The sequence below is a fragment of the Gorilla gorilla genome, chromosome 5, assembly GCF_029281585.2.
Source record: "Gorilla gorilla gorilla isolate KB3781 chromosome 5, NHGRI_mGorGor1-v2.1_pri, whole genome shotgun sequence".
In the NCBI taxonomy this organism is placed as follows: Eukaryota; Metazoa; Chordata; class Mammalia; order Primates; family Hominidae; genus Gorilla; species Gorilla gorilla.
In genome coordinates this window covers 73,175,514-73,199,913 of record NC_073229.2, presented here as the reverse complement: position 1 = coordinate 73,199,913, position 24,400 = coordinate 73,175,514, and the positions used below count along the sequence as shown (strand labels likewise).

Below are 24,400 nucleotides of genomic sequence, written 5' to 3'. Positions count from 1 at the left end.
GCTCAACACAAGCATGTTTCTAGAAGGAACTTGACTTCTTTTCTCAGTTTTCCAGAGAACAGTTTGCATTTTCCCAGACATTACCAAGCCTAAATTACATGGCAGTGATTTGGAGAAGGAAATCCCTGCATTCTCTTCACGTTAATACTCTGCATTAGCCACTGGAATATATAGAACTCCTTGAGAAACATCTGTGACTCATCAATTTATTCTTCTCTATTTTAAAAGATAAACGATGGCTTCTCAATTACTTTGAGTAAACATAGCCAAATGTTAACTCCAAATTTAATTTAACATAGACAGTTTAATCTGAAGTGTAGTGAATAGCAATAGAAATGAGACCAAATGAGCAGAAAATATTTGAATTTTAATTGTAAATATGCCACGGTTAGTATGATATCCTCAGGTTATTGAATATTTGTGCCTCTGTGCCACTATAGATAATACAACCTCATGATTATTCTGAGTAATAGGTACTAGTGTAATTGCAGGCAGTTGAAAAGCAAATATGTATTAAAATTCTAACTAATAAACATATTTTCTACAATTTTCTAATCACAATTATACTCTGATGTCAAACCAGGCCAAAAGTCACAGTATAGGAATATTGTAAAAAGTAACAATTATGGTGTTACTTTATTATTGCAGAAGTTCCTCATAATTAGCCTAGAAAGAGTTAATTCACAAAAATCTATGATTATTGAAGCGCACATTGACTTTCTTTCAGCCAATGTAGTTGTTTTACATTTTATGGGAATAAAATGAAGATATCAAGGTCAAAAAGTAAAATTCAATAGTATTCAAATTACAAAATTCAAACATGTCACTTCCAATTTTTTAAGGCTTTCATTTAATCAAATATATATAGGAACTTAAAGTCAATGCTAATACATTAATGACTGATTTCAAAATGGTCGAAAATATACAAATAACACAGACGCTGGATATATATATTAACTTTTTTTGGCAAGTTAATGGGAACTTATGTAATTGATCATAAAACCTGCTAACTATGTCATATTATGATGCAAATAATTAATATGATATGCGTTTATATTCATCATAAAGCAAATTATGCAAAATGTGACTTGGGATAACACTTTTGCCTTCAAGGGAAACTTTATTTCTGTTCCAGTGTTGTAAAAGATACCACCATATATTTTTTCTTGAGTATTAAGAAAAAAATAACATCATCATGCCATATTATTATACGTAACAAAGCAATATTTTTAAGTCTATTTTAACATTTTCTTTCTCGATGACAGATGGAATAGTGTGTTGACCAGCTGTAGGATTTGCTTTAAAGAAAGTGATTGTTGGCTCGACGTGGTTGCTCACGCCTGTAATCCCAGCACTTTGGGAGGCCGAGGAGGGTGGATCACCTGAGGTCAGGAGTTTGAGACCACCCTGGCCAATTTGGCAAAACCCCATCTCTACTAAAAATACAAAAAAATTAGCTGGGCGTGGTGGCGGGTACCTGTAATCCCAGCTACTCGGGAGGCTGAGGCAGGAAAATCACTTGAACCTTGGAGGCAGAGGTTGCAGTGAACCGAGATTGAGCCATTGTACTGCAGCCTGGGCAACAAGAGCAAAACTCCGCCACAAAAAAGAAAAGAAAAAGAAAAAGAAAAAGAAACAGAGAGGGGAGGGGAGGAGAGGAGAAGAGAGGAGAGGAGAGAAGAAAAGAGGAAAGAAGAAAAGCAGAGAAAAGAGTGATTGTTATGGGTCCATGACTCCTAATGAATCAGAGTTCTCCAGGTATTTGGATCGGTGAAGGATCTCTTGCTTTACTTGATATTCTGGAAGTTCTGTATAAAATAAAAGTAAAAGTTAACAACATGCCATTTTAAGGATTTCACAAATGTGCTTGTGTGTGTTTGCATTTTTGCTGGAGTCTGCACCTGGAGGAAAAAAATAATCAAGTTCCAGAAGGTAAAGTCCCAATAGTAAAATATCATATTGTCTTTCTAGGGAGCATCACACCTTTAACTATGATGTCCAAGTAATCATGTTTTAAAAAGTCCGTTCTTTTTGCAAATATTTAAATTTTTAGTTGTTTCTCTGCAAACTTCTTTGAAGGCTCTGGGCTATTTGAATATAGCATAACATGAAGCAAATGCAACTATCTTATTCCTTACAGAAGACAGGTATTCACATGGGTTGGGCTTGACCATCAGGTGAGTGAACAATGTCTGAAATAGCAACCATTCTTCTTTCTTTAGGGAGCATTATTTATCTCGAGGTGTGGGGCAACACAGGTTTTGTTGCCAATGATGCTTTTGTTTCAGTTTGTTCTTTTTATAATGGCTTTAAATTTTGTCTCTTTTATCCTGGGCCTGGAGTTTTCCGATTACACATTATGATAAATTTTAAATTATATGAAAATAATTTGTAACTAAATACAAATATATTTAATAGTATGAATAATTTGCTTTGAAATACACATTAGAATAAATTCAAAACATTTGTCCATAATAATAACACCCCCACTGCCATCCAAAAAAGGGATATGCCTTCTATGCAGGTGAGAAAAAAGATGAAGTTACAGCAAATACATAGGGAATTATGAGTAGTCTATATCTTGTATCTGTAGCAAAACAGTAATATCTAAAAACCAGTGGGATCATGGAACAGGTGTAAATTTTATACATTCTGTATGTAGTTAAGAAGTAAAGATTGAGAACCATTAAAGTAAGATGTTTTTGTTGGGCCAGAAAACTGTCCATATTTTTTTGTAACAATGTTTGTCATGGAATATCTAGGCAGGAACAATAACTAAACAGTGTTCTCAAGTACTTAAAACCAAATAAAGTAAACTTTAATAAATTCCAAATGCTATTTTTCCCTCTTAACAATGGACTCTAATTATTTGGCTTTCAACCCATATCTTAGAACCCATGGAATGTCTTCTCATACAAATGTAACTTTTAAGGCCTTGGAGAAAAGCAGTGTGTTTTGGTACTGATTTTAGTTAACAACAAATTAAATGCTTAGAGGGGTTGGGTCCAAACAGTGGATACATTTTGTTTAGCTGGCATTGCATTTAAAAATAAATAAATTAGGATGTCCGTATGTACCTGACCCCTTGGTATCACCATACACCTTCTCATGCCAGTCTTTTATTTGCCTAATTGTCAAGGCCTTTTTAAGTCTGAGATCTCTGGAGGAGCAAGATATGTTTATATATATTGTATAGTTGACTGAATTAATCTTTCTAGGTGTCGGATGTCATAAGATAAATCTCCAGTGAATACTTCTGTTCCTCTGAAGGCCCAATCTTACTGATATAGTTTGTGTATGTACTTACATGTATATATGGCTGTATACATACTTATGTATATTTCTTCATTAACATTTATGCTACTCAAATTTTACAGACATATACCCATATGTATAAAGAATAAGCAAATGAACACGATTGATGTTTAAATATGAGTTTTTTTTTAATTAAAGGCAAGTCTACACTATTTTATGTATAGTTGTAAATGCTAAATAAGTGGAAAAATTTTAAACACTAGACGTTTAGAAATCTAGAGGTTGATGTATATCTCATCTCAATGTCTCACATGCCTGCTGGAGCATTACTACATTCCAGCAATAAAAGCAGCCAAGATTTGGAGAAGAAATTAATGTCAGGCAATGGTAATGTCTTTCTAGGGGCACTCTGTGAGGCTTTATGAAATGTCTTTTTCAATAATTGCCTATTAAAAATGAATAAAATGTATTAGCATATAAGAAATTAGAGTGAAGAATACATCTTCAGGTAAATACAAACTGTATGCAGTAAACGATAGGTCAGTTATGTGAGCCTATCAATCATGCAAATGATTTGAATAACAAATGCAGCAAAGTTCAATTTGGATTTGGTAGGGAAGCCAAGGGGAAAGATGGATAAGAGTTTAATTGGAAGGAACATACAATGCATATATGCTTATAAAATGCAACATAAAAAATCTCCTATGATCACATTTTCCTTATGTAGGAAGACTGAAAGTAACGTTTCCATGGACCTATGCCACATAAAACTTGATTTAGTATGTCTTAACAGAGAAGCTTTCATTCTCAGGCTCTTTGTAAGCTCAGCCATTGTGCAACATGCTTTAACACAGCTAAGTGACTCCCTTTCAGACTTTTCCTTCTAATTTGTATTCAGTTACCTAAGCTTGACCATAACCAACAGAAGGATTCCACAGGTGACTGTCATGCACATGGCAGCATAGATTACTTTTCCTAGAAAAAGAAAAAGATTAAGAAAAAATAGTCACTGGATTTTTAGAGGAAATAAATAATATAAATATTATAGAGGATTGATTTTTAACTGACCATTGAAGGGGGAATGAAATCCAGTTAAAGTGATTTTGTTTGCATGTTTTCTTGTATACAGTGCCATGCCTTTGACATTAGACAGGGTTGGATAATCTGAAAGAAAATCATAAAAATGAGATTAATTACATATCATACATTATTTTAATTTTATGGATTACAATTTGCTTTATCTTTTAAGGCAGCAATTTATTTCTATTACATTATTTTAATCTGATAGATTTGAATAAAACTAGGAACAATTTTCTTAAATTTTAACAGCCTGTTTTTCCCCTTTTAATCAGATAATTTCCCTGTATAAGCTTTTATTTTTTGCAAACCAAGATTAGTACAATGATTATATTTTATAACATAAATCATTGTATCTTATATACAGACAAGAAAAATAAAAGATGGTTACTTTAGGCCATCTTTGGGATATTGAAAAAGATCCTTTCTTTACAAAAGTGATTATTTTAATGTACCTCTGCACTCAGATACTGGAATACCTAGTTTTGCTTTTTTCCCTTGTTCTCTTTTTCTCTCTGTTAGCTAAACCTTCAGTTTCTCCTGTTACCTATTTTTGCCTCCCTTCAGAGCTATTCCTGGCCATTCTGAGGCGCTAGTCTTCTTGGCCATGTTTCTGAGAAATACATTCCCACCAGTTTCCAATAGCTCACAACTTTAGAAATCACGCTTTAGAGTGACCAGGTCATAAAAACAAATCTTTCCCTGTGAGGACAATCTTTTCTCTGGCTTTTCTACTTTAACAACAGAAAGTTGCATTTGTTAAAATTAACTGATAGATCTCTTTTAGGTGATTTTTATCAATAACTTTAAAGTGAAATCACTCCGAGTTTTGACTTAATTGGACACAAATGTGAATGTCAAACATACCAATAGTTTAGTAACCAATTTATGTAATGAAGGTTAAAGCTGGTTTTGAGGCAGTAAGAAAAATGAGATAAAGCTCCCATTTTAGAGAGGTTGCTGTCTTCTGTTATAGATGCTTCATGCATTTTTGAGACCTGACACTAACTATGAGTAGACAGTTGTTTACAAAAATGAATGTATCAAACAGTGGGATATTACATCCAATGAAAACTAGTGACAACAGACTCTGAGCAGGAAGGGAGATAAGAAAATCTACAGTCATGCATTGCTTAATGATGGGGATATGCACTGAAAAATGCATGCTTAGTCGATTTTGTGCTTGTGTGAACATCATAGAGTGTACTTACACCAATCTGGGTGGTATAGCCTACCACATGCCTAGGCTATATAATATAGCCTTTGCTTTTAGGTTACAAACATGCACAGTGTGTGCTATTGTACTAAATAGGCAACTTTAATGCAATGGTAAATATTTGCATATTTAAAAATATAAACATAGAAAAGATACTATAAAAAATATGGTATTATAATCCTATGGGACCACTGATGTATAGTCTGTCTGTCTGTCATTGACCAGAATGTCCTTACGAGGTACATGACTTTATTACCAAATGTTCCATTCAGTTATCTCTCCAACCAGGGCTGCTGCTATTCAGAAGACAGCTTATTGGGAGCCAAGATTTGAGCACTGTGTTAACAATAATCGGTAGAGAGATAGATTGGAGTTTCAGACCAGTAGTAAACCTCCCAGAGTGGGTCAGAAAGCAGCAGCCCAATACAAGACTAGAAAACTGAGGATTTTGTCATTAGAAAACTCATTCTCAGGGGGTCTGAACTCAAATACAGTTAAGGCATTTTTTAAAATAGTTTTAGTCTCCAACTTGCATATTGGATTACCATCTATTTAAGAAACCTCCAATGTGGCTGATGCCTGTAAAACCAGCACTTCGGAAGGCTAAGTTGGGAAGATCACTTGAGCCCAGGAGTTTGAAGCCAGCCTGGCCAACATAGCAAGACCCCATCTCTAAAAAGTTTAAAGATTAGCTGGGCATGGTGGTGCATACCTGTAGTCCTAACTTCTCTGGAGGCTGAGGTGTGAGGATCACTTGAGCCCAGGCATTCCAGATCGAAGTAGCTGTGATCAAGCCACTACACTCCAGCCTGGGTGAAAACGCAAGACTCTGACTCCAGAAAAAAAAAAAAAAAAAGCCTCCCCCTTGTTAGAATGCAAAATAAACCACTTAAGAATGTAAAAGTAATAGAGGTAGAACTTGTGAATTATTTTTTACTTTTGTAATTGTAAAATTACTTTTGTATTCACTATAAAGTTGAAGGGGGAAAAATGAGAAATTTTAAATAATACTGTTTTTTTAATAAAGGGTCCTTGAAAAAAATTAATTTTAATCACATTGATCATACAGACGTTTAGCAAAATAAATGATCACAATAAAATTGTGTATTTAAATCAATTCAGAATATGAAGAATCAATAGTTTTACTTCTTTTTAAGTTCTATGGCCTTTTTTAAAAAAAAGGTGTAGCTAGATTCATGGCCTAAGTATATACAATATACATTAGATGATTAATTATTTAAATGATGCTATGGTTTTTCCTTATGAAATTCTATCCCTAAGTACATTTAGTCTAGTTGGGTGTTACAGTTCATCTTTGCAAAAGAAAAAAGTATTATTTTGAAAGAAAAAAGGCTTTTCTTAGATATGTAACTGCCTTAATTGTTAAACACTCACCTAGCAGAGTTTAGAAAGAATCATCTCATTTACTAAATTTCTCTCACATGGAACTCATTAACAACGTTATAATAGATCAATGACAGAAACGTTAGCTAATTATCCCAGTGAAAATTTAAATTCGTCTAGCAATCACTCCACAATATTGCACCCTAGGAGGATACCGAATATCAGTTAGAGAGATTAATGTTACTGAGGGTTTCTTGGCTACCGAAGCCCACTGGAGTTCCTTCCCTGCCTTTTATAAACAGTGAGGTTTACAGCGTTTTATAACCACGAAATTAAAGTCAGCAAAGTTGATAACTAACCTCAGTCCCACACCATCTGCTCTATTTATAGATAAACACCATCAGTGACTTGTTTATCTTAACTTTTACCCTGGGGAAATTAAACACGATTATGAACTATATTGTAAAATCTTTGTACATTTGATGGGAAATCAAGATTAATTTCAATCTTGCATTAGGAACAAATTTAGATAGTATTCTCCCCAAATGAGCTATGGAGAGGTGAGCATTACTGTTTCTTTTTTCTTTTTTTTTTTTCCAAAATCCTTGTGCAACAGTACTTGAGAGTTCATGGGGACTGAAACTCTGCTTATATAATTCACATGAAACAGTAAATGCATTGTAAAAGTTATGGTTGATCAGAGACAAGGCAATGATTTAGAAGTAAATGTCAGAATACTTGAGATATAATTTGAAACAGAGATTTAACATATCACAAACTGCAAATTTAAAAACCTTCATTTCATTTTAATTAAAGTATAATTTAGAAGAGTCAGCTTGGGGGGAAAAATGCCTGTATCTAGAACGAGTTTCATGGGAAAAAAATAAGTTCACAAAATTGAACAGTAATTTTTACCTTGAATTATATTACGCAAGCACTAGGCGAGTTTGTAATAAATAAGACAAATGAAAGATAATGAAAATAGTTTGTATTATAATTTATAAATTTCAAGACTTTATATTTCATATGTGGAGGTTTCAGTGTATGGAATACTTTCAATGAGAAAATATATAAATGACAGTACCACTGATTGTCCAGAAAGGTTTTGATGTCTTCATTTGACATTGAATAATTCATTTATGGCTACCCTTTGGAAAATGTGTAAAATTTTACCTAGCTGGCTTATATATATATATTCCCCCATAGGCTGATTGAAAACAACAGGGGAGAGTTAGGAAAAAATAAAGGAAAGAGAACACTCTTTTGGAGAGTGTTCATAGTCATTTCGAATGATGAGACACTCCAGAAAGTTTTATACATTACTGAGTTATGAAATGGGGAACCTCCATCAGAAAGAATGCACAATTGTAGTGAGAGTAGAAGGGAAAACAAGGATAAAATATGGGATTTCTTTTTGGTTCCTTTTCTCATTTTTCTTTCTTTCCTCCTTCTCCTTCTCTCATTCCTATCTTTCTTCAAAAAGTATTTAGTAAGCATTTACTATTAATAGACAGTGGAGATTTTTAAAAAAGTGATCCACGTGTAATTTTTCAGTATTGTTGAACGTGGTGTGAAAATACACCAGATTTGATGTCTTTGCAGTCATTACCCAAAGACCATTTAAAAGCTGACGGCTCAGGAAGCATTTTGTTACCTCTAGTTCTCCCTCCTTTCTCATTAGTACATTTTCAAGCCATCTTGAAAAGATCCCACACTACTGCATTAAACTGTCAATATGACAACTACCTTCCACCTTTTCTGACTATCCTTCAATAGCCAAATGTCTTGAATAGTTGTCTTGATAATTGTCTCTGATCCTCAACCCATTTCACTTTACAACATTTCCAAACAGGTTTTTGCTTCACTATTCCACTGAAATTATTATTTCAAGATCAGCTAAGGCCTATTTGGTCATTTCAAATATTCTTCTCCACCGGCTTCTTCTGCTGTCTTCAACTTCTAAAGGCCGGAGTTCAGTCCTGGCCCTTCCCTTTAATAAGATTCAGTCCTGCCCCTCCCCTTTAGTAAGAAAAAAACCTAATAATCTTACTGAGTGATCTCAGTTTTCCAATGATTTTAAGTAAACTACAGATTCATTTCAAGCTACCTTCTTGATATTTTTGTTTGCATATCTTATAACCATCTCAAATTTAACAAGTTCTAAACTAAATGTAGGTTTCCTCTTACTATACTTACTTCTCTCACTGTGTTTCTCATCTCAGTAAATGAAATGGCCCATCTATATCATTCAGGTAATCTGGAAATTATCCTAGATTTTTTCCTTTCTTTCAATCGTATATCCCATTAGCCAGTTTGTCTTGTTGATTTTACATAAATAGGTATCTTTATTCTTCCTCATTGCAAACTCCACTGAACTAGCTAAAGTGATCATCATATTCCAGCATAGGTGCTTCAATAAATATCCCCAATAATCTCAACTTTTTTCCTGTTTTCACTTCTGCCTGACTACAATGAAAGCAATCAGGGTTATCTATTAAACATCCAAATGAAATCATTTATTTCCCCTACTTCAAATCTTTAAATAGCCTCTCACTGAACTTAAATGAAATCCTAAAGCCTCTATCATGTCTAGAAAGTCCCACATGATCTAAACCCTAACATTCTCTTTGGTATATGAAATCTCGTCTTTGCCCATTTCATTCCAGCCACCAAGAGGCTTCTTTCCTCCCTCCTTGCCTCTTTTCCTTCCTTCCTCTTTCTCTTACTTCCTTTTAGTTTGCCAAACACATTAAACATTTTCTTTACTGCTGGAGCACTTAACCCTTGCTATTGCCTCTTCCTAGAACAGACTCCTTCTCTTTCTTCAGGTGTCTGCCTAAAGACCACCTTCTGGGAAAGATTTTCTCAGGCCATTTTCCTCAAGTAGAACCCTCTGTCATTCTCTATTTTCAAGGGGACACAGTAAATTCAATGTTTTTTTTTAGAAGAGGCAGAGTTTTTAGAATTATGTTCCATAAAACACTGGTTCTGCAGAATACTTTTATGGGTTAGGCAATCAAAAGATCCCATAAGTAAATGACTTTAGAAAATTTTGGGTTAGATGTAATATATGCATTTTAGTTGCAAGTAATTTTCAGTTTTTTTTGACATAATATAGTGGCATACATTACCTAAATTTACTTTCTCCAGGGGATATATTTTAGAATCCAAGAAAACAAATTGGAAAACATGGATATATGTGATTAAATGGCAAGGATTTATAAAATTTGTGCAGGCATAAGATGTTCATTGAGGATCTTTATTTTTGCTTAGTCAATGGAAGGCAGGAGAACACCACACTGAAAATATTGTGTGTTGATAAATGTAAGTACTAATTTATAATCCTTACCTCTACTAGACACACATATTTACAAACGCTAGGTACCACAATTTCTCTTCATCTGTTTTTCTGGGAGCCAAGCAAATTTTCCTTTTCTTTTTTCTTTTTCAGTTATTTATTTTATATTATGTTATTCTATTTTTTTTAATTTTTAAGTTCAAGGGTACATGTGTAGGTTTGTTACATAGGTGAACTTGTGTCATGGAAGTTTGTTGTACAGATTATATTATCGCCCAGGTATTAAACCTAGTATCTATGAGTTATTTTTTTAATCCTCTCCCTCCTCCCACCCTCCACCCTCTAGCAGGCCCCCATGTGTGTTGTTCCCCTCTATTTGTCCATGTGTTCAAGCAAACTTTTCACCCTGAGGTTTGAAAGATGCCTGAACTTTCAAGTGCTACTCCTATTGTTGCTTAGAGAGGGCGATGTGATGCAACACCAATCCCACTTTTGCTGCCAGTTAATCTGGCATTCTTCAATTTCCCAACATGTCCCCACGAGATATGGAGAATTCAGAATCTGCTGTCTATTCAGGAGACCCATTACAGCAGAACCAGAAATGAATTCATGGATCATTTATTCCTAGTTACCTGTAAATGTCCACAGAACAATGTGATGAAAAGCATCATATTTGGACCCAAGTAAAGGTTACCTATGTAAGTAATTACTTCCTACTTCAAAGCTAGCATAATGACAGTCAATATGGAGAGATATTCATAAAATGATGCATGACCTTGCTCCCGTAAAGTTCTTGATCTAGTTTCCAGTAAGGGGAAAAATGTAAATAAAGCAAGGTTGAATCAATAAGGGACAACCAGGTAAATGGTACACTTTGAGGACTAGTGGGAAATAAGAATAATTTGCACTCTGGGTGTCCTTGGAAATCAGATGAAGGAGTTTATATGAGGGAAGGATGAAAGTAGGAAGAAGGGAGAGCAATGAATGTCTTCTGCACACAAAAGTGATCAAGGCAGAGTTTAAGAATTAGTCTAGTCTTGGTATATAGGTTGGTTTCATGAGTGAAATCTAACTAGAAAGCAACAGCAGAAATTTAGGCTTAACAAGATAAAAACTAAAAATAGGCAATAGAAGCTGGAGTCGAGAAGAGAGAAGTGTAGGATATATTTAAAACAGAGATTTTCATTAGAAAGCAGAATGGTGCAGAGCATAGAAGCACAAGTGTTAACATCAGATCACTCCCAGTCAGTCATTTTAGGCAAGTTATTGAGATTTTTTCCTCAATGTTTTTATCCTTTTTTATTGAGATAAGTTCTTGCTTTGTTGCTCAGGTTACACAATCATACTTCACTGCAACTTTGAACTCCTGGGCTCAAGCAATCCTCCTGTCTCAGCCTCCTGAGTATCTAGGACTACAGGGGCATGTCACCATGTCCTACTAATTTTTATTTTTTCTAGAGACAAGGCCTTACTATTATTGCCCAGGCTGGCCTCAAACTCCTGGCCTCAAGCAATCCTCTTACCTTGGCCTCCCAAAGCCCTAGGATTACATGGATGAGCCACTATGTGTAGCCCTTTGTCTTTAAAGTGATATGATGCCTACCACAAAACTTATGGTTCAAAATTAAATAAAACAGTATGTGAAGAGAGTTTGAAATAGTGTTTGGCACAAGTTAAGTGCTCAAAAAATTGTATCATTATTAAGCATTAGACAATGTAGTTTTATTTAATATGAAAAAAATGAAGAGGATTAAATCAAAGATTATTCCTAGATCCTTAAGGTGACATGATGCTTTAGAAAATATTTGGAATCAAAGATGAAAAAATAATAGAAGAGAGAACTAAGTCTGTCTCCCCTCTGTTCAACCTGGCTATGCAAATCCAAGAACAGTGGCTGTGGAATTAGAAAAAGCTTGACTACAATCTTAAATGAGTCATCCACTAGACGCACTACTCTTGGACAGTTAATTTAACCTCTGAGCCTCATGTTTCCCCTATATAAAAAGGGTATTGCGATAGATTGTGTTTTTTTATAAAGATTCACTTCTCTTTTGCTGTAAAAATATATGCATGCACCATCCAATGCCCTGTGAGTTAGACCACTACTTTTGTGTGTGTGTGTGTGTGTGTGTGTGTGTGTATGTGTGTGAGATGGAGTCTCGCTCTGTCGCCGAGGCTGGAGTGCAATGGCGCGATCTTGGCTCATTGCAACCTCCGCCTCCCGGGTTCAAGTGATTCTCCTGCCTCAGCCTCCTGAGTAGCTGGGATTACAGGCGCTCGCCACCATGCCTGGATGATTTTTGTATTTTTAGTAGAGACGGGGTTTCACCATGTTGGTCAGGCTGGTCTCAAACTGCTGACCTCGTGATCCACCTGCCTTGGCCTCCCAAAGTGCTGGGATTACAGGTGTGAGCCACCACGCCTGGCCTAGAGCACTACTTTCTATGGGAGGTCAATATTTACTACTCCACTGATATTGGGCTCACCTTGACTTGCATTTGTCAAAAATGTAAGAAAGAAAGGACATATATTATATTCATGCAGATATTTAAGAGTGATCTTGTTGCTTGTTTTTATCTTTTCAATAAAAATGGCATGTTCCCAATGGCAACTGTGCCTTCAGCCTGAGTCTAGAAATGGGAAGCAGAACCCAGCTGCCTACATGTGGCATGACCTAGAAATCAATCTTTGTTTTTGTATGCCACTGAAATTTGACAATTGCATGTTAGTGTATAACATAGCAAAAGCTAATTCAGGGGGGTGATAATATACCACTAATGAAAATTTTTGACAGATTGCAGGTGCTTAATAAATACTAGCTTTTTCTTTTCTCTCCTCTCACATACCTGTCAATAGACTTGCAGGTGAAAAGAGAAGAAAAAGTGAAGGGAGTTTAAAGAAAGGTGAGAAAGGAGGAAACTGGAGAAAGGTCAGGAGAGCATTGAAGAACATTCCCACGTTGGAAATAGGAAGGCTTTCCCTTCTCTTTTGGGAAACATTAGGCAGTGAGGTATGCATTAATTGCAGTCACTCCTTATTTATTATGCACCAGTGTTATTTTAAAGTCCACCATATTCTCAAAAGTAAGTATGGGATGCAACATCATTATCTCTACTGGGATTTAAATTATTCCACGTCAGTCAGGGCCACATTCCTTTTATTCATAAACATCTTACAGTACTGCATTACCATATGAGGTATTGGCACCTTTTGTAAATGTGGATTTTCCAGCTGATTTGTCACTTTACATATACACACAAATACATAATGAGAATTAGAAATAAAAATACTAGTAAACATAGATAATAGAGTGGAGTGAGGAGTAGTGTAGCATAGTAGAAAGGGGTCAGCCTTTGACTTCCAATCATGGATTGAAGACCCTGCTCTAAAATTTGTACTTTTGTTTTTCCTTCTTTTTTCTGACTCATTCGTGCTCCAGTTTTCTATCCTAGAAAATTTTAGGATAATAATATTTACTGTTTTTTTGTGAGGATTAAATGAGGCAAGGCATGTAAGGTAACTTGCAGAGGGTAAACATACAACAGGAGCTATTTTTTTTAAATTAAGAAATTATGTTTTGCTAGTGGTTACACATTAGTATTACCTATGGAGCAATGAGAGATTTCTGGGTTCTATTGCTGTACGTTTTGATTTAATAGGGCAAGGGAAAAGTAGAGATAAGTACTAGGCATTCATAATTTCAAATACTTTTCTATACCCTTTCAATATATGGTCAGACACATAGAGGGAACAACACATGCTAGCTGGGGCCTTTTGGAGAGTGGAGGGTGAAAGGAGAGAGAGGATCAGGAAAAATAACTAATGGGTACTAGGCTTAATACCTGGGTGATGAAATAATCTGTATAACAAACCCCCCTGACATAAGTCTACCTGTGTAACAAATCTGTGCATGTACCCCTGAACTTAACATAAAATTTTAAAAATAATAAAACAAAAACATGTAAAATATGTATCTATACAGTCAGGATGTAGACCATTGGTAGAAAGGGGAAAACTCATGATTTTGGAAATGAAAAAGAGAAAGAGAAATCAGATCATAAACAACATTATAGTGGGCTAGTGGAAATGAAATACTTAATTAGTGAGGGGAGCTGGGGGAAGAACAGGAAGAGGGAGAGGTTGGGGAGTTATGTTTCTTATGAAAACTCCTTTAAAAATAAGCTGGTAGAGAAGAAACAGACATAATGACGGTAACCGCTAAGCCAGTTTTACCAACTGAAGAAAAACATATTTGGATCAGTAAGAGATGTTACCACCTCAAAAGTTCCCTTTCAGCTACCTGGCAGTATTAAAATAACAAAAGCAATTAAAAGGAATAATATTTCCATTTTAGGGTAGGGGTGCTGGAATGGCAGTTTGGGCCAAAGAACAGTGAAAGAAATTGACTGAGTCGAAGCAGTTGTGTAGAAGTGTTGGAAGTAGCTATTAGGGTTGTAGACATATGCTTAGTGTACATTTTCAATGTAATAGCTACCATATGTTCTTTCAACAAAATACCATTGTAAGTTTTAGACTGTCTGTTATACTAGAAAGAGCTAGTGAATAGAGATTCAGGGATTGAATCATGTCTGGCCTGGAAACTCAAAACATCAAGAGTAGCATCTTCCTACACAGACCCCAGTGACGCACAGCAGTGTATCACTAAGATGAGTCGCCCTCTGAGAAAACTCTGCAAACAGAGTTATGTGGCTTTTCTTGTTTCAGATTGCCTTCACTCCTAACTAAAGCAGACATGCACTCAGGAACTAGTGGACTCTGGCCTCCTTTGCAACTGAGTTTTTTTGAAAGACACTAGCATGTGTCTACAGTTAATGTCTGGCCACCTGACTCAGGTGCTAATGCAGAAGTAGAACATCCGTCCCAGAGTTATGGCAAACTTGAAGTGCATTGATGCTTGAGAAAGCTTAGTCTCTAGCTTCAGCAGCAACCAAGGGAAATCATTGCTAGAAGAAAGGACAGAGACAATGGGGAGCAGTGTCTGTCACAGAGGCTCGAAATGCCACCAAGGGCTCACATGTGTCATGCAGTGGCTTTCATCCATTCTACATTCTTTTATCTGGTTTGAGAACTAATTTGTTTACTAATGATTTATACAACATACCCTAAATAAATTCTGTCCAAAGAGTAATGGTTGCACAGAATGAAAATTACATTGTTCTCATTTTATAGCTTATTAGCTGTAAATCTGACATTAAAACATTCTTGCAACTTTTAGCCTGAGAGATATTTATTGATGTTTGCAATGTTGTAAAGGATTTTCTTGAACCCATGAAAAGAACTCTAGCACATGGGTTGAGAAAATCGGATACTAATGGAAGACAAACTGTTGCCATCATCGATGGATTCTTCACAAATGTCTACTCATTACTCACCTATCTCATCCAAAGAGCTTTATTTGTCTAAGTACCAAACACTCTTTTTTTCTAAAGAGTCCCTCTTTAAGATGATATCCCAGCATGTAGGTGCCAGGGCAGTAACTATTAAGTGCCCACATATGGTGTTTTATGGCAATACATCTGATGCTATTATATTGTTGTCACAAGATACTTGGCTCTGTAAGCCAAGAATACACATGCTCATAATAAATGATTTTTATGACTTCACATACACAATCACGATGCAAAGAAAGTATAAAGGAAAGGCTGCTTGTTTTATGCAGCTTTGGCACTAACCCTATCCCCAATTATAGGCAACAAGAGGATTGTATGAAGCCAATGAAAATATAAGGGTGGAAAATGGAAAAGATAATACTATGATTTCATGTACTGAAGGCTGTTATTGTTCAAATTGCAACAGTATTGTTTTGTTGTTTTATTTCCCTCCATGATCTTAAATGCTCCTTTCTTCTCTAGTAATGCCAAAATGTGAATTGTCTCACTCATCAATGGCAACTCTTTAATCTTTATGTTTTGGCTTTGAGCAAACAACAAAGGTAGTCAAATGATGATTCATACAACATTTCATGTTCAATGGAAGATTTTTTTCCCCTCCCTTAACAACACCTATACCTTTAGAGTAGAGTTAGGAGAAAATGAAGGTAGAAGACAGCCGTTCTCCTGTTGTTTCTGTTGAGGGTTTGTACACTTCAGTATTTCCAGATTATAGCCCTGTGATGCATTTACTGCAAAATAGGAAGCCTTAGCCAAATATGCAGTGTTTCAGGTCTGCAGACAAAATTTAAACCAGCTGGATTTTATTGGGAATTTTTGAATGCAAGTAAACCTAGTGGTGAAACTAAAGCCAACATTTGTCTCCATTGGAATGGGCTGCATCTTTAGGAACTACTCCTCCATGTCTCTTCTCTTGAGGGAATTTTGAATTTTGAAAGGTCGTAAGATAAAATCTTCCAGATAATTCCTTAGAGTATCTGGTTGAAATCTTAGCCAACAAAGGTAGAAGTTGCAGCCAGATATGATGCCTCTCTTAGTCAAATCTTGAGAGAGATGAGGGGAAGCTGGGTCTCTCTCAGTAATCTAATTTTAAGTTGCCCAAATTAAAACAGATAAAGATTCCCTATACACATATACTTACAAAAACAGAGCCAACAGACACGCATTCACTTAAACTCACACACATTTACAATAGTGCCTGGTCAAAGTGGCAAATAATGAGCAACATACTGGATTTGTAGATGACAAAAGTTCCACATCATATTTTTGAATGTCCCTTAGGTGAAAATTATTGTTCCTTGCTAAAAAATATGCAGTTTTATAGATTCAAACATGTAAGTACTAGAAGCAAAGAAACGTGCCTTATTATGATTGTTTATTGAATATGGACACATTATTAGCTATTTAGAATTTTTAAAACAAAGCAATAAAAGGTAATCTGGAACTACAGAAAACTCTTTTATCCCAAATCTCAATTTAGCTCTCTGAAAGAATAAGTACTTTTTTCAAGGGCAAAGAAAGAAATAATACAGGCTTTCTTAAAATTTTAGTATAGTATTAGGAAAGGAAAGTTATTGGTGGGCTACTTGTCTTTTTAATATTAAATAAATAGTCACTCCAGAGGGGGCCACATACAGAGTCAGTCTGGAGTTTGCTTAAATGGCCCTGAACTTAGCCTCAGTTACCTAATCCAAGACTATCAGAACACATCTAATATCAGAGATCATCTATTTCTTTGAAATCTTTACTAGAATTTAATATGTGAGAAACCTGAGCTCTAGGGAGAAGATAACTAATTTCCTCTACACAACCTGGTGGAGGTAGGGATAGAACTGGCCTCATAGGCTCTTCTTCTTTATATTGCAACAAATTGCCTCTCATCAAACAAACTTTTTAAATAGTCTCTTATTTTCCCGTGTTCCCTGTGAAAGGTAACATTTATAATCAATTGACAATTATAAGATTTATATCATTAGACGAGAGCAGTATATTATGGTGAATAAAATCACAGCTTCTGGTGCCAAAAACAGCTATTTTTAAATTCTGGCTCTATTGTCTTTTTTTGTGACTTGGACAAGTTACTAATTTCTAGGCGCCTCTGTTTTCTTTTGGGTAAAAGAAAGAGCACCTACTTCACATATTGCTTGTAAAAATTAAATTAATTAAGCCACATAAAATGAATAGAACAATGTCTGACACATAGCAGTCAATTAGGTCTCAGCAGCTCGAGCAAACGAAAGACAAGTCAGCTAGCATTAGTAGTCAGAATGTAGCTTCAACAGGGCAAGCAATATCTTTAGATGTTTATTAAATCTCCATTTTTAAGATACATCTTTTATAGCTTCAGTTTTCTCCATGTCATCATTTTACAATGTTGAGATAAAGTGGCAAGCAGATCCATGAGAAGATTCTTTACAGCTGGTCAAATGGGATAATTATTTTCAAGACTTTGTCCAGATTCTTATACTATTAATATTAATGTAATGTTTTCTTGATATGCTTCTGGTCATTAGTCATTCACTATTTCTGTAGTTTCTTTGAGGAAGGTAGTAGTGTGCTCAAAGGGAAACACCTGATTGTCTTAGTGCTTTCCATCAGAAGTGACAGCAAATGTAAAGCTAATTGCACAGATGGATCTCATCTATAGGCTCCACCTCTATTCTAAAGACTGATGCTTTCCAGGATAGTCCCAAGTATACCATCAGCAAGGTTGGAGCATTCCTCATAGGCTAACTCCGTAGCTGAGTCTGACTTTTTTTTTTTTTTTTTTGCTGCTTTTTGGAGAAATTTAGGAAAATCTAGAATGAACTTAAGGGACTGAGATTTTCCTATTTGTGAAGTTCTGATGCAAATTCCAACTGCCATGACCAAAGAACCTCTAAAGTTGCAAAAGTTACTGTGGAAAATATGACTTACTCAAATATGTTCAGGTTTGACTTAGATGTTAAACAACTAACCTTATCCAGCTGATCTCTCCCTGACTCACATCTGTTGGTTGCTCTTTACTTCCAAGTCTAATTTCACCCCGTGCGAAGCAAAAATTCTTCACTACTTTCTAAACACAGTGTGCTTGATGCTGAAAATCAAGTGATGACATTCAGTGTTCAGATGTTTTCTGACTCTTGACTTTTATCTGTCCCATCAGTTGTTATCAGTGTAAACAGTAAAATTGTGGGGCCAATGGGAATTCTTCCAGTTATCCAAGTCTACTTTTTCATGTTTATAACATGATAATCTTGATACTAATGCCTCTGGAATATAGTAATAGTTTATTTTTAATTAATAGAAAAAATAGTGCTTCTCTTCCTCTTGAGTCTGGGGATGTTTTATTGTGTGGGGATAAATGGAAGTTCTTGAGTTTTTTTTATATACTTTAAGTTCTGGGATACACATGCAGAACATGCAGGTTTGTTACATAGATATACGCATGCCATGGTGGTTTGCTGCACCCATCAATCCATCATCTACATTAGGTATTTATCCTAATGCTATCCCTCCACTAGCTCCCAACCCCCCAACAGGCCCCAGTGTGTGATGTTCCCCTCCCTGTGTCCATGTGTTCTCATTGTTCAACTCTCACTTATGAGTGAGATCTTTTGTTCCATTGACTTGGTAAGCAAATTCGAAAACATCGGGATGGTATCTCAAAGGAACTAGTGTTGAAGTTCTCCTTATGGAGTTAACAGCAGTGTATGCTATGTTTATGATTTAAGTAAGTGAACTTTGCCAGATTCCACCTGATTTTCCGAAAAGAATCAATGAGTACTCTAAGCCAGTGTTTCATGGAGTGTGGTACCTGGACAAGCAATTTCAGCATCACCTGGGAACTTGTCCTAAATGTAAATGCCCCAGTTTTCAAGCCCATTGGATTAGAAAGTGCATCATGTCAATCAGGTTAGTCTATTTCCCAGTAGACGGCAGGAAGGTATGTACAATCATGTGTAGCTTAATGATCAGGACCAGAATACATACTGAGAAATGCATCATTAGGAGATTTTGTTATGCAAATATCATAGAATGTACACAAACCTAGGTGGTATAGCCTACTACAGATCTAGGCTATATGGTCTAGCCTGTTGCTCCTAGGCTACAAACCTGTACAGCATGTTACTGAATACTGAATACTGTAGTCAACTTGTAACACAATGGTATTTGTGTACCTAAACATAGAGAAGGTAAAACACAGTATAACAAGGTATAACACAGTAAAAATACCATGTTATAATTTTATGGGACCACCATCATTATGCAGTCTGACTTTGACAGAAACATCATTATGCAGCGCATAATTGTATATGAGATTAGATAGTAAATTCATGTCTTCTTAAAATGTCCTCAAGAAATTGTTGAGGTAATTGCTATTTAAAATGTGATCCTTAGAAAAACAGCATCAGCCTCACCTAGTTGCTTGTAGAAATGCATATCTCAGGCCCTACCCCAGACCTAATGAATCAGAATCTGGATTTTAACTGGAATCCATGTGATTCTTATGAACAATGAAGTTTGCAACTAATAGCCCCAGTTGATTATCTACCCTAAAATTATTCAAAGATAACACCATACTTAAGAAGTCACTTATTCTAAGAAAATATACCTTAGATCTTCCAGAAATTTTCTACCCATATTACATGTTTAACATCATAATTATTCAAAAAGTATTGATTTGCCTGATTTTTCAAACCCCTCAAAATCTATGATAAAAAATAGTATTTACTGAGTTTTACTATGTTTCAGATATTTCTTTACTGATATAATTTTTGTACCAACATTCTTAGTTAGAAATGTTTATTGTGATTTTCATTTCACAGACTGGAAATTGAAGGAAAGCGAGAGAAGTAACTTGTTTATGGTTATTTATCTTGTAAACGATGGAAAAATTATTTGAACCCAGACATATCAGTGCTATATTGCCTCTCTATGGCTGTGCTGTGTAATAAGGTCTATTTACATTTCCAAGCACAGAATTTGACTTCTAGAGTCATTGTTGCTGATTATTGTCTTTAATCAAAAATGTAAGAGTCAGGCTGAGGAAGGAGAGTGGAAGAAGGGGCACTATTCATATTTTAAATTTGAAAGCTAATAATGGTTAAATACACTGATTTTTCCCTGAGGACCCAATCCAAAGAAATATCTAGAATTCTAAGTGTATATATTAAATAGCATAAAACCTAAAAGTTGTAGAGTTTATTATAAATCAACATTTTTAAATTGGATGGTATTTAATTTTAAAGAAACAGTTTATTTGTTATTATTCTCTTTATTGCTAACTTAAAACACATATGCCTGTTCTCTACAGAATTCAAAACAATGCAAATAATAAAAAACAAGATCCTTAAGGAATAATCACTTATTTCTAAGAGGAAAAACAAACATTTATAAGTGAATGTCTATGAATCCGATGGACTACAAATTCACCATGGAACCATTTTAATCCAGAAAACACCAAATACTGGACTGTTTAGAGGCTATGATAAAAATATGAATACAGAGTAGAGAAATTCTGTTGAATGTTCCTTGGAAAACCAAGAAGCTTTTTTAGCACCTGGACTGAATTTGAAGGAAACTAGACTTGAATCAGAGTTTTGTGTAGAAACCAAGAAAAAGTCAGTGGTTTTGGCTAGATGAAGTGATTTATTTAAAGCCAAAACTTAACATAAAGCTCCTGAAATACTAATTTATATGAATTGGCTATACTAGAAGGTGATGTATGTGCATTTCTGTATACATGTATGTATATCTGTGTGCATAAGACAGGGAAAGAGAGAGAGGAGTTTTTGTAGGGGAAATGTCTTTCACCATTCACTTAGCTCAGTGTTTTATTTATAGTCTGTAATCTTTCTTCAGACAGTCAGTGATCAGATAATAGTAAAAATTATAACATGTAATTACAAAAGTGAGTTCGAGCCTTTATTAATACATTTTACACAGTCTTTGCATTATTTTCATAAAATTAAGTTTCAAATTTTAGGTACTTAAGGAAAAAAATGTAAGACTATGTGTCCTGCACCTCCATATATAAATGAGTGTATTTAAAGTACTTTCTATAAAAATGCTCGCTAATGGAATGTTATTTTTAAATCCAGACCTTCACTGGGAGTAGACAGATGAAATGTTGCAAGGCAGGATGAAATGCAGCCAAATAAATCGTCTATCCATTGAATGCAGACAAGTAAGATGAATAAACCAATCTTACTAGCATCTTGACATCTAACATGAGGGATCAATAGACAGATGGGTGAGAAGTATGACTATAAAAAGAAATGAAATGGTAGAAACAGGTATGGAAAGGCTCTTTTCTAAAGCTTCTTGAAAAAGACTATATACATTCTGAGGAGTTTTTATGTTAATATTTCACAAAAGCCAGCTGGTTCTGGAAATCAGTTGGGAACAATCTTCTGCCATTCACAGATAGGGCTAACCATATCAGTCATTAAAGGAATGCACACATTTAAGAGCAAAAATGTGTTAGGATCAATTCCTTATTTGCAATGATGACACCACTCAAGGATCAACTGTAAAATTATTTCCTACTACTCAAACTTTTTGAGAGCAGATCTATAAAAAGGAAAAGTGTTGGAAAATACAAGGAGCTTGAAATGTTTTTATTAAAGTGAGCAGTAGCAGCCTGGTCTTGTTAATTCCTGATTCTTTTGCTCAAATATTTGAATTAAAAATTCCAGCTTGAGTGGAAACATAAAGAATTGAGGCTCTAAATAGAGAAGCAGTATTAGGATACTTCCAATAAAGCAAGGAAAAACTATTGAATTCAAGAACAGTGCTGCCATAGAACTATGGTTGACTTTCATTCATTTACTCATTCATTCATTCACTACTTATTGAGTGGCTAATGTGTACCAACAATTGTTTTGGGCACTGGAGTGAAGCAGGCCACCTTGGGAGCTGCATGGTATTAGTCTTATTGGTCTTTCCTTTCTGAGCACAGACTTTTCTTATTCCCCGAGAGGTGTAAGTGAAAAGAGGATCTGGGACCTATGGCTGGTGACTGGGTTTTCCCAAATGTGGATTAGAGAAGTGGTTCCCAGACTTGCTTGAAAATCAAAACCACCTGGATAACTTTTTAAATACATGTTGCTGAACTCTATCCCAGGCCTACTGAATTAGAATTACTGGGGTTAGGGCTAAATACCTATATTTTCAGCACACTCTATATATATTTCTGAGGATTATCCAGATTTGAGAACCAAAAATTTAATGTCCAATAATACTCCTCAATAGTTTGGGCTTGTCTTTGTGACCATGTTTCTTCATTAATAGTGGAAAGATTGTTACTAATAGAGTTGGGGAACTAGCTGGCTTTAGTAAAACCTTAATATAGAAACCCCTAGCACACTGTTGGTGGAAATAAATTAGGGCAGCCATTATGGAAAACACTATGAAGTTTCCTCTAAAAATTAAAAATAGAACTACCAAATGACCTAGCAATCCCACTGCTGGGCATACATCCAAAGGAAGTGAAATTAGTGTGCTGAAGATATATCTGCATTCCATGTTTATTGCAACACTGTTCACAACAGCCAAGATATGGAATCAACCTAAGAAAATGTGATATACATACACAATGCAATACTATTCAACCATGGAAAAAAAGGAATTTTTTTATTTGCAACAACATGGATGAAACTGTATAACATTGTGCTGAATGAAAAATGCCAGGCACAGAGAGACAAATACCACATGATCTCACTTGTATGCAGAATCTAAAAATGTTGATCTCATAGATACAGAGAATAGAGGGATGATTATTAAAAGCAAGGGTTGTTGGGGAGATATCGGTCAAAGGATGCATAACTACAGTTAGATAGGAAGAAAAAATTTAGGAGATGTATTGTACAACATGGTGACTATAGTTAATGATGATATATTACATTCTTGAAAAATGCTGAGAGAGAGAATGCAAAGTGTTCTCACCACAAAAATGATAACTATGTGAGGTTATGTATGTGTAAATTAGCTAGATTTAACCATTCCACAGTGTGTGTGTGTGTGTGTGTGTGTGTGTGTTTCAAAACATCATCTTGCATATGGTAAATACATATAATTTTTATAGCAATTTAAAAAATATATAAATTTGGGGAAAAAGCAAAACATAAAAAATAAACTCCGAAAAATGTGTAGCAGTATTCACTATAGTCTTTGTAAGGCATCAAATAAAAGAAGCCTAATGGTTCAATTCTTAATCCTAATCAACATAATGGTTTTAAAGGCAGAGTGTTAAAGAAGGAAACAACAGACACTGGGGTCTCCTTGATGGGGGAGGGAGGAGGAGGGAAAGGAGCAGAAAAGATAACTCTTGGGTACTGGGCTTAATACCTGGGTGATGAAATAATATGTACAGCAAATCCCCATGACACATGTTTACCTAAGTAACAAACCTTCACATGTACCCCCAAACCTAAAATAAAAGTTAAAAATATAAAAATAAAGGCACAGTGTGTAACATATACACAATATTTGCTATTTAATAGTCACTTTATACACTTAATCTCACTCAAGCTCTCAGGTTGGTATATGGAGTCTGTGGCAAGAACTTAATAGGAGAGTTACAACACAGACACCTTGGGCTCTGAAGCAAAGCCATTCCATCTGCAGTAGAATACTCCTTGCCATTTGAAATTTAGCACCTATTGGATATTATCAGATCTGTTAAGTAAATGATTCCCAGAAAGACAAACCCAGTATATCAGTGTTTACTGTCCATGCACAGATGACTACAAACACTCACAGAGGTGGCTCTAGAAGCCAGTGGTAAAAGGAAATCCTTCCCAGAGGCAGAACACG

The 24,400-nt window shown here is 35.3% G+C and overlaps 1 protein-coding gene across 1 annotated transcript in view; it reads right to left on the bottom strand.

The window, feature by feature from the left end:
* Positions 1-1,104: 1,104 nt before the first annotated feature.
* Positions 1,105-24,400, bottom strand: part of GFRAL (GDNF family receptor alpha like) — a 74,612-nt gene continuing 51,316 nt past the window's right edge. The window contains exons 7-9 of the mRNA XM_004044227.2: positions 4,324-4,419; positions 4,158-4,230; positions 1,105-1,808 (exon numbers count right to left, since the gene is read on the bottom strand). Of these exons, the coding sequence (XP_004044275.1) occupies positions 1,745-1,808; positions 4,158-4,230; positions 4,324-4,419 (233 nt within the window). The 3' untranslated portion in view covers positions 1,105-1,744. The remainder of the gene's footprint in view (positions 1,809-4,157; positions 4,231-4,323; positions 4,420-24,400) is intronic.